Consider the following 12,047-nt stretch of genomic DNA (forward strand, 5'->3'; position numbering starts at 1 on the left):
CTAACCTTTGTTTTTACCTTGAAGCACTAACATACGTTTTGGGTAGCTTTGCTCAGTCCTGTACGCCGTCTAGTTGGTATGTGGTGGTTTTTTGTGTGTTAACAGAATTGATTGTCATTTGTGCGCAATATCGCTACTAGCTCTATCTTCGAGTATAATTCTTCGTTTCTCATGCAATTTCTCTTTTGTTCAAACCATAAACGTTCCAAACACGATCGTATTGTGGTCGATCCATTGGTTTGGTTCTTTTTGCTCCGATCGTACGTTGCTAAACACGATCGGGTGATTACTATAGATGAGTGTCATAGCAGTGCGGATGGATTAACCGATGAATCGGCCACCCTAGGAGGATATTCGTCGTCGGAAACGGAAGCAGCGGCCGGTCGGATGCAGTCGTTCGGTCAGGGTGTCCGCTCGAGTGTAATGCCGTCGGATTACGAAGAGTATCGGCTAGTATTCTTCAGTTCCGACTCATCGAGTAAGGAGGAAGAATATGACAGCAGCTCTACCTCGTCCTCGAATGCAGTGCGGCATGCAAAGCGTCACCGATACAACACAGCAACAGCTTCGCTCGATGAGTGCGATTGGGATTACTTTGAACCAGACATGATGCCCGGTGCGGATGAAACGAAAAGTGCCTTTTTCTACGAAATGCTTGCCATGGCAACGGCCACCGCGCAGTGTGTCGGATCTGCTCATAGTCAGTGTAAAAACACAACCAGTGTGCCAAGGGTGAACAATGCTACCAGTGGTGGTCGAAAGGTGGACAATCGTGCAGAACCATCCCCCACGTTCTGTCACTGTGAGTGTTGCAATCGGCGACAGATGCAGTACGTCCCGATACCGGTTCCAGTGCCTGTCCCCGTACCGATTGCGGCCTTTCAAAGCTGGCTGTACGAACAGCAGCAGCAGCTGTTGCTAATGCACGGTTCAACCGAACCGGTAGAAAGCACCGGTATGAGTGGTCCGAGTGCATCGGATTACGCACTGCGAACGGATCTAGTGCAGCAGCTGTGGAAAAAGTTTGCCGATAGTAGTGAAACAAGTGTGCGAAATGGATCAGCGGACGCGGAAACGAGCACAGGCGGTAACAGGAAGGTTCCCAGCCATCCGAAATGTGCGTGCCGATTCGGTAGTTCACGCCGTGATTTGGTAGAAGCGTGTGCAACATCCGAAAGCCACGACAGTAGCGATAACGAGCGTAACGCCACAAAAGTGCGCACGTGCAAACATCTCAACGTGCGGCATAAGAGTGGTGTGGAATCGGAGCGTGCATTCGGCATCGCTCGGCACGGTACTACTGGTGGTGGTGGTTCCAGTGGTTCTGAAGCGACTGCACCGAACAGCAGAGTGCATCATGTGCAAAAAGCAACCCCATCGTCGGCTACATCGTCGCCGTACGGTGTAATGCGTCGTGATAGTGTTGGTGATGGCGGTATAAGTGATAGCCGTTGTTCGTTGACTTCATCCGATCACGACGAGGTAGGTTCGTCGCCTGCGGTCGCAATACCCACTGCACTACAACTGGTACAGCGCGGTGATGTTGTACCACCACTACGCACAGGTGAGTTCCCGCTGGCCGTTCCGGTTACGACGAACGCAGCCAACGATATCGTTACAACGGCAGCAACGTTGGCGAAGCCCATTCTAGCGCAAGATAATATCGTCACTGGCGAGCAGTCGAAGACGGCAAATGGTCGTGTCCGAGCACGCGAGATTACGCCGGACAGTAATGTACGTGCTGGTGTTGCGGCAACATCGTCATTGGTTGCCACCGACGAAGCAGGATTAGATACTGCGGCGACGATGGATAACCAGCGGTTGTTGTGCGGCGGTAGCAACGACGACGACGATACTGGTTCAGCAGAATCGTCGCAAACTAACGATATCGATTTACGAGCACAACAACAACGGCGTCGACGTGAGGCTTCACCGAGCGATATGGATGGTAGCGTTAACAGTGATAATAAGGGCACCGATACCGATAACAAAACCGTGGTCGAAGGCATTACGTATCCGCCAGGTGGTGGAACTGTAGTGAAAGCAATGGAGAAAAATCAACAGCCTCCCAGCAGTGAATTGGCAGCTTGTGCTTCCGAGGCCAAATCCGAAGAAAATCGATCACAACCGGAGCAAGGTTGCAGTAGTGAAATGAGGAAAAGTTCTAAAATTAGGACGGACAGTGTAGACGAGCAGGATGGATACCTGCAGTACGAATTGTTGTACCACCTGGCGCAGACGGGAGGCCGATCGTCACCGTCATCGTCGAGTGCATCGTCGAGTGAAGCGGAAAATACTACCCCAGCCGATCAACAGGGCCGGAAAGCCAAGGTTGGAAAGTATTCGTTCCATTTGACCGGGAGCAGCGGTGGCAATAGCTCCTACAGTTCGTCTCACTCTTCCACATCGTCGCTGCAGGAAAAATGCAGTTTTGACACGGATACGGATGGCGAGGAAGGAGACTATTTCGATCGTGATCATCGTGCGCTAGATGATGCTGCACAGGAAGATGACGATGGTTGTTGCTTTGATGGTGAGGATGATGATGATGATGAGGATGATGATGATGATGACTATCCCCACGGTGCGAGAACCAGTGGCAAACGGTTCAATGCTGTGATGGTGATCAATCCCGGACATGGTAGCGATGGCGAAGGGCCAAGCGACAGTGACAGTAGCGACAATCAATCGATAAGAACAGAGGGAGCGCATAGTTGCTACGGTGAGGTAGCAGGTTTTCCACCCCTTGGTGGATACGCGGATGAGGACGGCGCTGGTGATGACGATGGCGGTGGTGTTGTGGTGCTAAAACGAGTGAAAAACATATCCGATTTCGAGGAGACAGAATGTGCCAACGAGCAACAGCCAAAGCTGTTGGACGATAAATTGGTTCGAAATGGTGCGGAGGTGTCAATCGAACCGTCGTACAATAGTTCGATCGTAGGTAGGCGGCCAACATTGGATGTGCGGGAGCAATCGGAGCGGATGAACACGGCGGGTGTAACGGCGATGGTGGTAGATCACCATCAGCAGCAGAGCGCGGTCCAATGCACGGCACCGATGGGGGGAAGCCGCAAAAGCGGTGAAACTGACAGCAGCCCACTGCCAAACGGCGAACAACCTTTGGTGGACCAATGTTGCGCGAATGTTGGTGAATCGAACGCATACCAGCAGCAGCTAGAAGAGAAAGGTACCGTTTCTCGTCAGACACCACCCGAAGCGAGTGGCTATGCGCGTGATGCAGATTGCCAGCAGCAGGAACACCGTCTGCAGCAGCAGCGGAACGATAGCATAAAAGTGGCAGAGAAACCACAACATGACGACGACGAACACCACCACCAACACAATCAAGACGAGCTGCCGCACACAGGTAATAGCATTAGTAGCTGCGTTACAGGTGTGTATCGCGTACGTACACCAACACCGGCACACGGCGCGAATGCGGCCACTTGCGTCAGTAACGCGACGGATGAATGTGTGAGTGGCGCCACAGCTACGCATACGGAATTGGTAGCTTTGGGCGACATAAGATCACCCGAAACGCCCCATACGGTGGAAGCAGTGCCCAGCAGTTCGACCACTATTGGTGGCAGTAACAAGTATACGAGTCTTGTTATGATCACGGATGACGCTCGCGATACGGATAGCAGCGTAAGCAAGAGCAACAACGAACAAGAAAGAAACATTGTAAACGAATCGTGCATTCCCAGTGAAGGTGTTGTGGCGAACGAAATTCAGGTAAACGTTGCAAGTTCCTCCCCCACAACGGAGACGACGACGTCGTCGAAAACGGTACCCAGCGGGGCAGAAGAAGTTGTTTGTGTTCCATCCGATCAAGAACAGAATGAGATCACGGTGAGACATATCCAGCATTCCAGCATTTTGGCAAGTGATGATCATTGTGCTGTAGCGGAAACACTTAGCCCCTTACAAAGTCTGCCAGAATGTCTGCCAGGGCAAAGTCAAACGGGTAGTGCCAGCGGTGTAAGGCAGCACCAGCACCATCACGAACACACGAGCACAGCAGGGCCGATTGTTGTTGCGTTGGTGCGTAGTGATGCTGCTGACGGTGATCGAAAGAGTTCAACGGAAGGGTACGAAAAAAACCCGCCATTGGACGCGGCTGGAACAGTGATGGACGGTTGTAATTCGCAGTCGCCCTTGGTGCAGTGTGCACCACCCGTCATGGATGAGGAACGATTCCGTGGTGAGAACGTACAGGTGAACAGTGTTGATCGTAGCAGTGATTGTGATGCTTTTTACCAACAAATGTCGATCGCTGGCCAGCTGGTTGGCGTGTCGGACGGTGGTAGTGGTGATGGTGTCGGTGAAACTCATCAACAGTGTGATCATGTTGCCAAAGCTGCCGGTGGTAATTCAGTGCAACTCGTGAGGCTCGATTCAGCGGATGAGACGAATCAGGTGTACAGTAACGAAATGGAACGTTACCCTAATGATGGTAATGACGATGCTGATGACGGTGATTGTGGTGGTATGCAAACCCGAAACGGTAACGTGACGTCGAACGAAAATGTTACGGTTACGACCGGTTCGAGTACACTGTCGGCGGTCATCTGTTTAGAGGATGGACTGGCGGACGATGATTCATGGGTTGAAGAAATTAGCCAGGACGAGGAAGAGTTCGCTACGACGACAGCGACCGATTCGGATTTGGATGATTCGAGCGAGGAAATGTCGTTTTCGAACGATCGCGAGGAGGAACTTCGCGGCTACAATCGGACGGCGATTGATTTTACGCTTCACACGATCGTCGAGGAAAGCTGTGAGGATAGTGAGATAGAATCGCGCGGATCGGACGTTCTGGGCCGCAGACGCGGTCGTCGAGGTGGAGGACGCGGTGAACATGGGTCTGAAGTTGGTCACGATGGGGTTGATGAGGATGGGCCACGCGACACTGCCCATCGGTTGTCAGCTTCGGAATTGGAAAAGTATTTTTTCTACGGTCTCGGTGGAGACGTTGGAACCAGCAGCAAGGTGGGTGTTGGTGGAACTATGGGTGAAACGGAAGGTTTCGGCGGAACCGGATATGGTGGCGGCATGCATGACGATCAGAGTGAAATGTCGGAAGAGAGCAGCTCGCTCTGTAGCGATGGGCATGATTCGCTCGGTAGTGGTACTGCTTCGGGAAGTGCTTCGGCGGCACGCCTGTCCGGTGCATCAATGGAGAGCCACGATCGGGACCATGAGGACAATGGGATGGACTCGGTCGCAGATCTGGCTTCGTCGCGGTTGGAAAAATATTTCCTCACAGGGTTTCTGGGATATAACAGTACGGATCGGGGGAGCGGTGGTGGCGGAAATGGTGGCGGTGGCGGCGGCAATGGGTCAGACGGAAGTGGTGGCAGTGTGGGAAGTGACAGTGAAGGTCACGTTAGTCCGGAACAGCGGCGTAAGCGACTTGTACGGGCACGAGGAGCAACAAGATCCCACAGTTCGCTTGATAATTTGCTACTGGCCGGAAAGGATGCGGAACATAATCACGAATCGATCGGATCGAACGTTAGCCAGTCAGCGAGTTCATCGTACGATACGGCATGTATGATTGCCAGTGGTTCCGGTTCTGGGGGTGGACCCGTAGGAGGAGGGAATGCTGATGTGGATCATTCCTCTGAAACCGACACCTGCGACGAAGCGACTGCGTTATACTCCCACCAAGAACGATCGGAATCATCACCGTACGATACGATGGGGAAGCGAAAGAAGAAATTTATGACCAAAAAGATGGATGTAGCACTAGCCCGTGCAGAGCAACAGCAACAGCACCACGGTATAGCTGGTGATGCTGGTCCCGGTGGAATTTGCTCCGAAGCGGAAGACAGCCGAAAGACACCATTGCAAACAACTTCCCTTGATGTGGCTAGCGGACGAGAGATGGGTGTCTTGCCTAGTATGATCAGTCCTTCTCTTCATCCCGTAGGGATTGAGAACTCGAGAAAGCAAACCAGTCGAGATAGTGGATTCATAGGCAGTAACGATGATCTGTTAAAGGAAGATCAAACGGTAGCCTCCTCATCGAAAGCAACTTCCTCCTCAACGGTGGAACCTATTTTGGAAGAAAACAAGAACGACATCAAGGAGGGTGGTGATGTGGGATTCTCGACCGAAGTACATTCGATCCCTTCCTACAACGCATCCCGATTACCGATTTCACCCGGTTCGTCAAGCAGTGCGCCTAAGAGCAGCACCCAAGGCCCGGGCATGGTAAATTTGGTGCGAAAGGATAGTTTCAATAACTGGAGCTCCGACGAGGAAACAAATCTGATGATGTCAAAGATGCGACAATTTTTCAAATCGCTTGTAGCCGCCTCGGCCAACACGAGAAAGTTACCAAACTCGTGCAGTTCCACACCGGGCGTCAGTGGGTCGAACACGCCTCAGCAGGGTGGCAGCACACCGGTCGCACGCCCGCGAGGGATGCGCACGAAACCGCCACAGTTGGTGTACTTCGAGAATGAACTGACACGTCTGATGAAAACCGTACCGGGCATCAGGGACGAGCAGGTGCGTGAAATCGTCGAGTACCTGAGTAGTGAGGACACGTGGTCGGATTCGTACGACTCTTCGGATTACACGAGCTCCGATCTCGAGGGGACAGCGGCGGCCGTTGCGGAAGGAAATCCTTTCGGGTTGCAGGAAGAAATATCGGCAAGCTGCAGACAGATCATTAACAAGTTCGATAGCAGCGTTAGGAAGGATGAGGAAGGCGATATTGGTGATGGGGGCTTAGTGACGTTAGCGATGTCAGAGAAGGAAGAGTCACCGCTGGTGGCACACCATCGCCATCATCATCCGCAGCAGCAACAGCAGCCACCCTACCATCAAACGCCTCTGAGCAAGGAGACTGCATTCGTGTACCAACGTTTGGTAGCGTCTCTTTCGAAAGTCGTTTCGAACGAGTCTCCAAGTAAGGAAACCAAGGATCCACCGGTAGATATGCAATCAACTGTTCCGGGAATGGCCGCGACTTCCGGTGCGAATAGTTCATCATCGCCACCATTGATAGCAAAGGTAATGCACCATATCGGTAGCCGCCTGGTAGCTCTGATGCATGAAGTAAGCAGCGGGGAATCGCACGCTAGTGTATCCCCCAAGCAGCATCGCATAGGGGCCCACCGGAAATCTGGTCAGACGATGGCGAGTAATGTTGGCGGCGGTGTTGGTATCGGTGCAGGCATCGGTAACACATCAGCGGGTATTGGAAGTATGGTAGGACATCATCACCATCATCATCATCATCACCATCATCAGATAATTTCTGCTACTACAACGGAGGATGATGAGGACAGTAGTACGTCGGAGAGTAATGATCGTCAGCATTCACACCACTATCATCATCATAGAACGAGGATAGGGCTCGGTGGAGCAACAGCTCCCGGATCTACACCTGCTGGCACACAGGAGGACGAGGAGGAGATAGGGACCATCGAGGGAGGCGCATCGACATCATCGTCATCCTACGCAATGTTGCTGCCTAGAAGTAAAAGCCACGATCTGTTGCTAAGCGATCAACGATCGCAAGGACATTATCAGTACCATTCCGGAACCGGGAGCGATATGGTTGGTGAAGAACGAGGAGAAGCCAGTGACTACGAGCGGTTCTCTTGGCGCGGAAGTTTCGAATCGGCTCTACTAGCAAATGGCGACTCGCGCACCAAGCTCTCCATGCTGGACAATTCCTCGTCGTCAAAATCGATTCTGGTTGCAAAGCGGCGATCGGCTGGCGATCTACTGTTTAACAATCAAAATTTAAGCCAGGAACAGCTGGATCGTGTTCGTAGCTGCGGTAGCATCGGTGGTGATAGGGAAGAGTTCGAATCGTCCAAGTTGTGGGAAGCGAAACAGCAGCAACCGCATCAGTATCAGCAGAATCAACCGTACCATAACCTGCAGCAGCCCCACCAGCAGTTGGTGCAACACCATCAACATTATGCCCCAAGCTCTACCGCAGGCAGTCGTCGACGGTTATCCAGCGTTGCGGCTGATGAGGAGGATACGGATTCGGATGAAGGTGTCATGAAAGGTGGGGGTAGCAATCGACTGGTCTTAGCTTCTCGATCTACGCTTCCGCGTAGCTTGCAGAACACGATGACCAGCGGTACGACTAACTCACTGCCCCGGTTACCGACATCGAACTTACAGACCATCATGCAATCGGTAGCATCATCGTCTTCCGCCTCATCATCTTCGGGGACGACCGGCTCGTTAGCGGTCAGTTCTTCGGCGAAACCGACAACCGTAGTGGCAAGTGGGGGTATGGGACCAAAGTCGCAAAGTGTGTATCATTTCTTACAGAATAATGTCAAAAGTGCACGATATCGTGCACCGGGCTTCAATCGCCCTCCGTCAGCACCCAAGCGGGCCATGTCTGCGCCCGGTCTACAGCCACCGTACCCGCGACGTGAGCGGCGTAGTCGCTTGCAACACCTGTCGAATGGTAAGTTTATGTAGATATGTTTTAAGAACGGCGCAAAATAGTGATAACAAGCGTACGAATACTGATTAGACTGTGGGGCTAAACGTGTTCTTGTGTGATATTCCGCATTTAGTAAAGAACGGAATTTTATGAGGAAATCAACAGTGTTGGAACTTTTGATAATTTGTAATAGAAAGTTTGATTTTTTATATCTGGTATGCAAAAAACTTAAAAGTATGTTTCTTAAATAATGTCCCACACATTCCACTAAACGTGAGCTTTCGGCTTGGTCCTTAACGAAACATGATAACTTAACTAGAAAGTGTTTATTTTTTCTCACGTACAAACGATCTTCTTTATATCTCATTAAATGGCCGGCGCTATCTATTGTTTGTGGTACTCCATGCTCAGGAAGTATAGATTGGGAATTTAGGACTTTCCATTTTTTTGTAAAATGCTATTTCAGGACGTGCCTAATCTACCACATTGAATTATATTAGATTTGAGTGGCAAACTTTCCAAAATATAGACGAGTTTGTTGAGGTAAGGGAGTTTTCTGTATCGCTTTTTGGTCGATCGGCACTGTGCTACTCGTTAAATAGTGTATTGGGTTATTAGGTCTTGGCCAATTAAGAGCAATTGACCCTTCGTGTCAATTACATTTCTGCTGTTTTGTGATATTCTTCAGAGCTGGACAGTGGCAGTGTATAGGTGTGATATGTACTGGGCACCGTTTAACCGTGGTAATTCTTATTGGATGTTCATCTTCGATATACTTTCTTCATGTGTATGTCAATCAATGGTTGACAAACTGTTTGTGTTGTGGAATGAAGAAGTTTGGCTCCTTTCGAGGGTTCTGGGGGGAATGTAAACGAATCTTGTGCATGTCACCGTAGCATCGTCAATTGGTAGGTGTTGGCCATCGACGACGTTCGCGTATTGCGGGAAGTCACCTGCGCAACAAAGCCAATTCTGCAATTGCTCAAGGAACAAGATCGTACGGGAAAAATGTTAAAGTGATGTGAATCTGTTAGTCGGAAAGATATTCGGAGGAATGTTCAGTGAAAGTATTCCCTAGAGCGTGCAGGAAAAAAAGAATGGGCAAATCGAAATGGTGGAAAAAGAAGAAAAGAAACACCGTGAATAGTTACACACATTTTAAATCACAGGATAAAGATGCCGTCAGTGCATCAAATATTTCTAATGCAAGCGTGTCGAAGAGTGTTCTAGTGCAACAGAAATCCACCAGAGAAATAACTCCCGTGCATAGCAGTATCGTGAGAAGGGAAACTAAGCGCAACAAAAGAAAGTGGAAATTTAGCCTAAGTTTCTGCTGTTGTTGTAAGAGAAAAAGTTTAAAAACAAAAGAGTTCAACTCCACCGCGAGCGATCGAAAATGTTCCTGCAGTGTCCTGTCACGTTGGAGTGGTTTAGTATGCTGTTGTTCGTGGTTGCGTTGTTGTCGGTGTTGTAGCTGCTATCCGGCCGCTTCATGGAATCGAAAAGCGAACGATGAAGAAGATGTTGATGCAGCGTTTGAAGCTTACAAGCTACAACTTGGTACGGTTCTGGACGGTTCAAGTGGTGCCGGTAATAATATCTCGGAGTATGATGCGTTATCGCCGTCGCAGAAAAGCACGATACGGAAGTTGAACAAAAACGCTAGCTGGGGCTGGAACGATAGTTTTCGCTCAGTATCGGACCGATTTCTTGAATCACTCGAGCTGGATGATATTAGTAGTGGTGATAATAGTCTGCGCAAAAAGTTTACCGTATGCTGTCGGAAGCGTTTGTCTTCGCCATTCCGCGAAAGCAAAGCCATATTGGGAGAAATAGAATTAGGTTAGCTACCTACCGGTGTGATTTATGCGATTTCTATCTGGTGAATAATGGTTCAAAAAGCCCTAGAAAGGGCTAAACGACATTCGATGACCGCCACCAGTAAAACCGTGGATGGCATTAGTTTTCGTTCGTTTCGATTGTTGCATGTTATTGTTTGGTTCTGAAATTATTTCCATCATTATTATTATACGAATGTAAACAATGAGAAAGCGTTACAAATTCCGCTCCCGTCATTAGCTGTATCATTCAGTATTATTAATTGTTTCGTATTGCTTTTTCAGAGGAATCCGGCAACAGTCCGGATTTGACAGGATCAACAAGTGCGCTCGGTGGAGAAGATGAACCACAGGGAAGCAGTTCACGCGCGACAGCAGGTGACACATACGATCGGCAACCGGATGGGACACCTTCGAATGGAATGCAGCATAAGGGCGGTAGTATGGTTTCGTCGCCCGTCGGTTCGGCCGGCGGTGCCAGTGACAATTGGCCATCACAGTCGGATGAAGATATAGATCGTTTGGTGGCGCTGCATCAAAACCGTGCCAGTCTAAGCTCTCTAGGTGTACGTTCGGACTCGATGGCGAGTGTTTACTCGGGCGCCGGCGAAGGTCGCTACGGTACTGTTACGGTTCGCGGACAGATCGAATTCGGTATGCAGTACAACTATAAACAGGGTGCACTAGAGATACACGTGAAACAGTGCAAAGATTTGGCGGCAGTCGATACGAAACGAAATCGTAGCGATCCTTACGTGAAGGTATGAATAAGGCTATTGGTACTGCGGTATGAAACATTCGCTCACCACCAAGGGAAATTCACTTTTTTTAGGTATACCTTTTACCGGACAAATCCAAGAGCGGTAAGCGAAAGACGAAGGTAAAGAAGCACACACTGAATCCGGTATTCGATGAGGTGCTTCGGTTTCATATGAGCTTGAACAGCCTGCAAACACGCACGATTTGGATTACTGTTTGGCATTCCGATATGTTTGGAAGAAACGATTTTCTCGGCGAAGTGATGATGGGTCTGCAGGATAAAGTGTTCGACAATCCGCAACCGCAGTGGTACCAACTTCAGGAGCGGGTAAGCATAAAGCATTGTCGCGTACATTTTTTTGTGATAACATATAACGTTGTAACCACCCTTATCATGTTTTCCTTTAGAGCGAACCATTTGAAGATTTATCAGCATATAAAGGCGATATCATCGTTGGTTTAAAGTATGTCTCTGCCGATGCAGATAGTGGTGGTATCATTGGAGCTGGGAGCGTTATTGGCGGTAGTGGTGGATCAGCGGGCAGTGGATTTGGTACGCTTAATCTGCGAAAGTTCAGTACTCGCTCGTTAACGTCCACCTCATCGTCCACCCTTTCCGGACATAGTAAGGGTGCATTGCACGTATTGGTAAAAGAAGCGAAACACTTGCAACCGATTAAGTCGAATGGTACCTGTGACGCTTTCTGCAAAAGGTATGTAATGACATCTCCGGATTGTAGGAGCTCATATGTATCACTAATCACGATCCTTTACACACGTCGCAATACAGTTATTTACTACCGGATAAGAATCGAAGCTCAAAGCAAAAAACGCCTGTTATAAAACGAACGAACTCTCCGGTGTGGAACTACACCTTCGTGTACGAAGACGTCTCTCTGGCAGAACTGTCCGAACGAGCGCTGGAGCTTACAATATGGGATCACGATCGACTGGCTAGTAATGAATTTTTAGGTGGTGTTCGTTTTTCGCTCGGAAACGGTAAGTTTGCGTGAATA

General features: G+C 49.7%; 1 protein-coding gene across 5 annotated transcripts in view; it reads left to right on the forward strand.

Annotated features, from left to right (window-relative positions):
* Window positions 1-12,047, forward strand: part of LOC125769870 (uncharacterized) — a 29,305-nt gene that overhangs the window by 11,523 nt on the left and 5,735 nt on the right. For all 5 annotated transcript variants that reach the window (XM_049438820.1, XM_049438821.1, XM_049438822.1 and 2 more), the window contains 5 exons: window positions 296-8,455; window positions 10,558-11,033; window positions 11,105-11,359; window positions 11,440-11,744; window positions 11,822-12,030. In XM_049438820.1, coding sequence (XP_049294777.1) covers window positions 296-8,455; window positions 10,558-11,033; window positions 11,105-11,359; window positions 11,440-11,744; window positions 11,822-12,030 — 9,405 coding nt within the window. The remainder of the gene's footprint in view (window positions 1-295; window positions 8,456-10,557; window positions 11,034-11,104; window positions 11,360-11,439; window positions 11,745-11,821; window positions 12,031-12,047) is intronic.

The sequence above is a fragment of the Anopheles funestus genome, chromosome 3RL (genome assembly GCF_943734845.2).
Source record: "Anopheles funestus chromosome 3RL, idAnoFuneDA-416_04, whole genome shotgun sequence".
Classification (NCBI taxonomy): Eukaryota; Metazoa; Arthropoda; class Insecta; order Diptera; family Culicidae; genus Anopheles; species Anopheles funestus.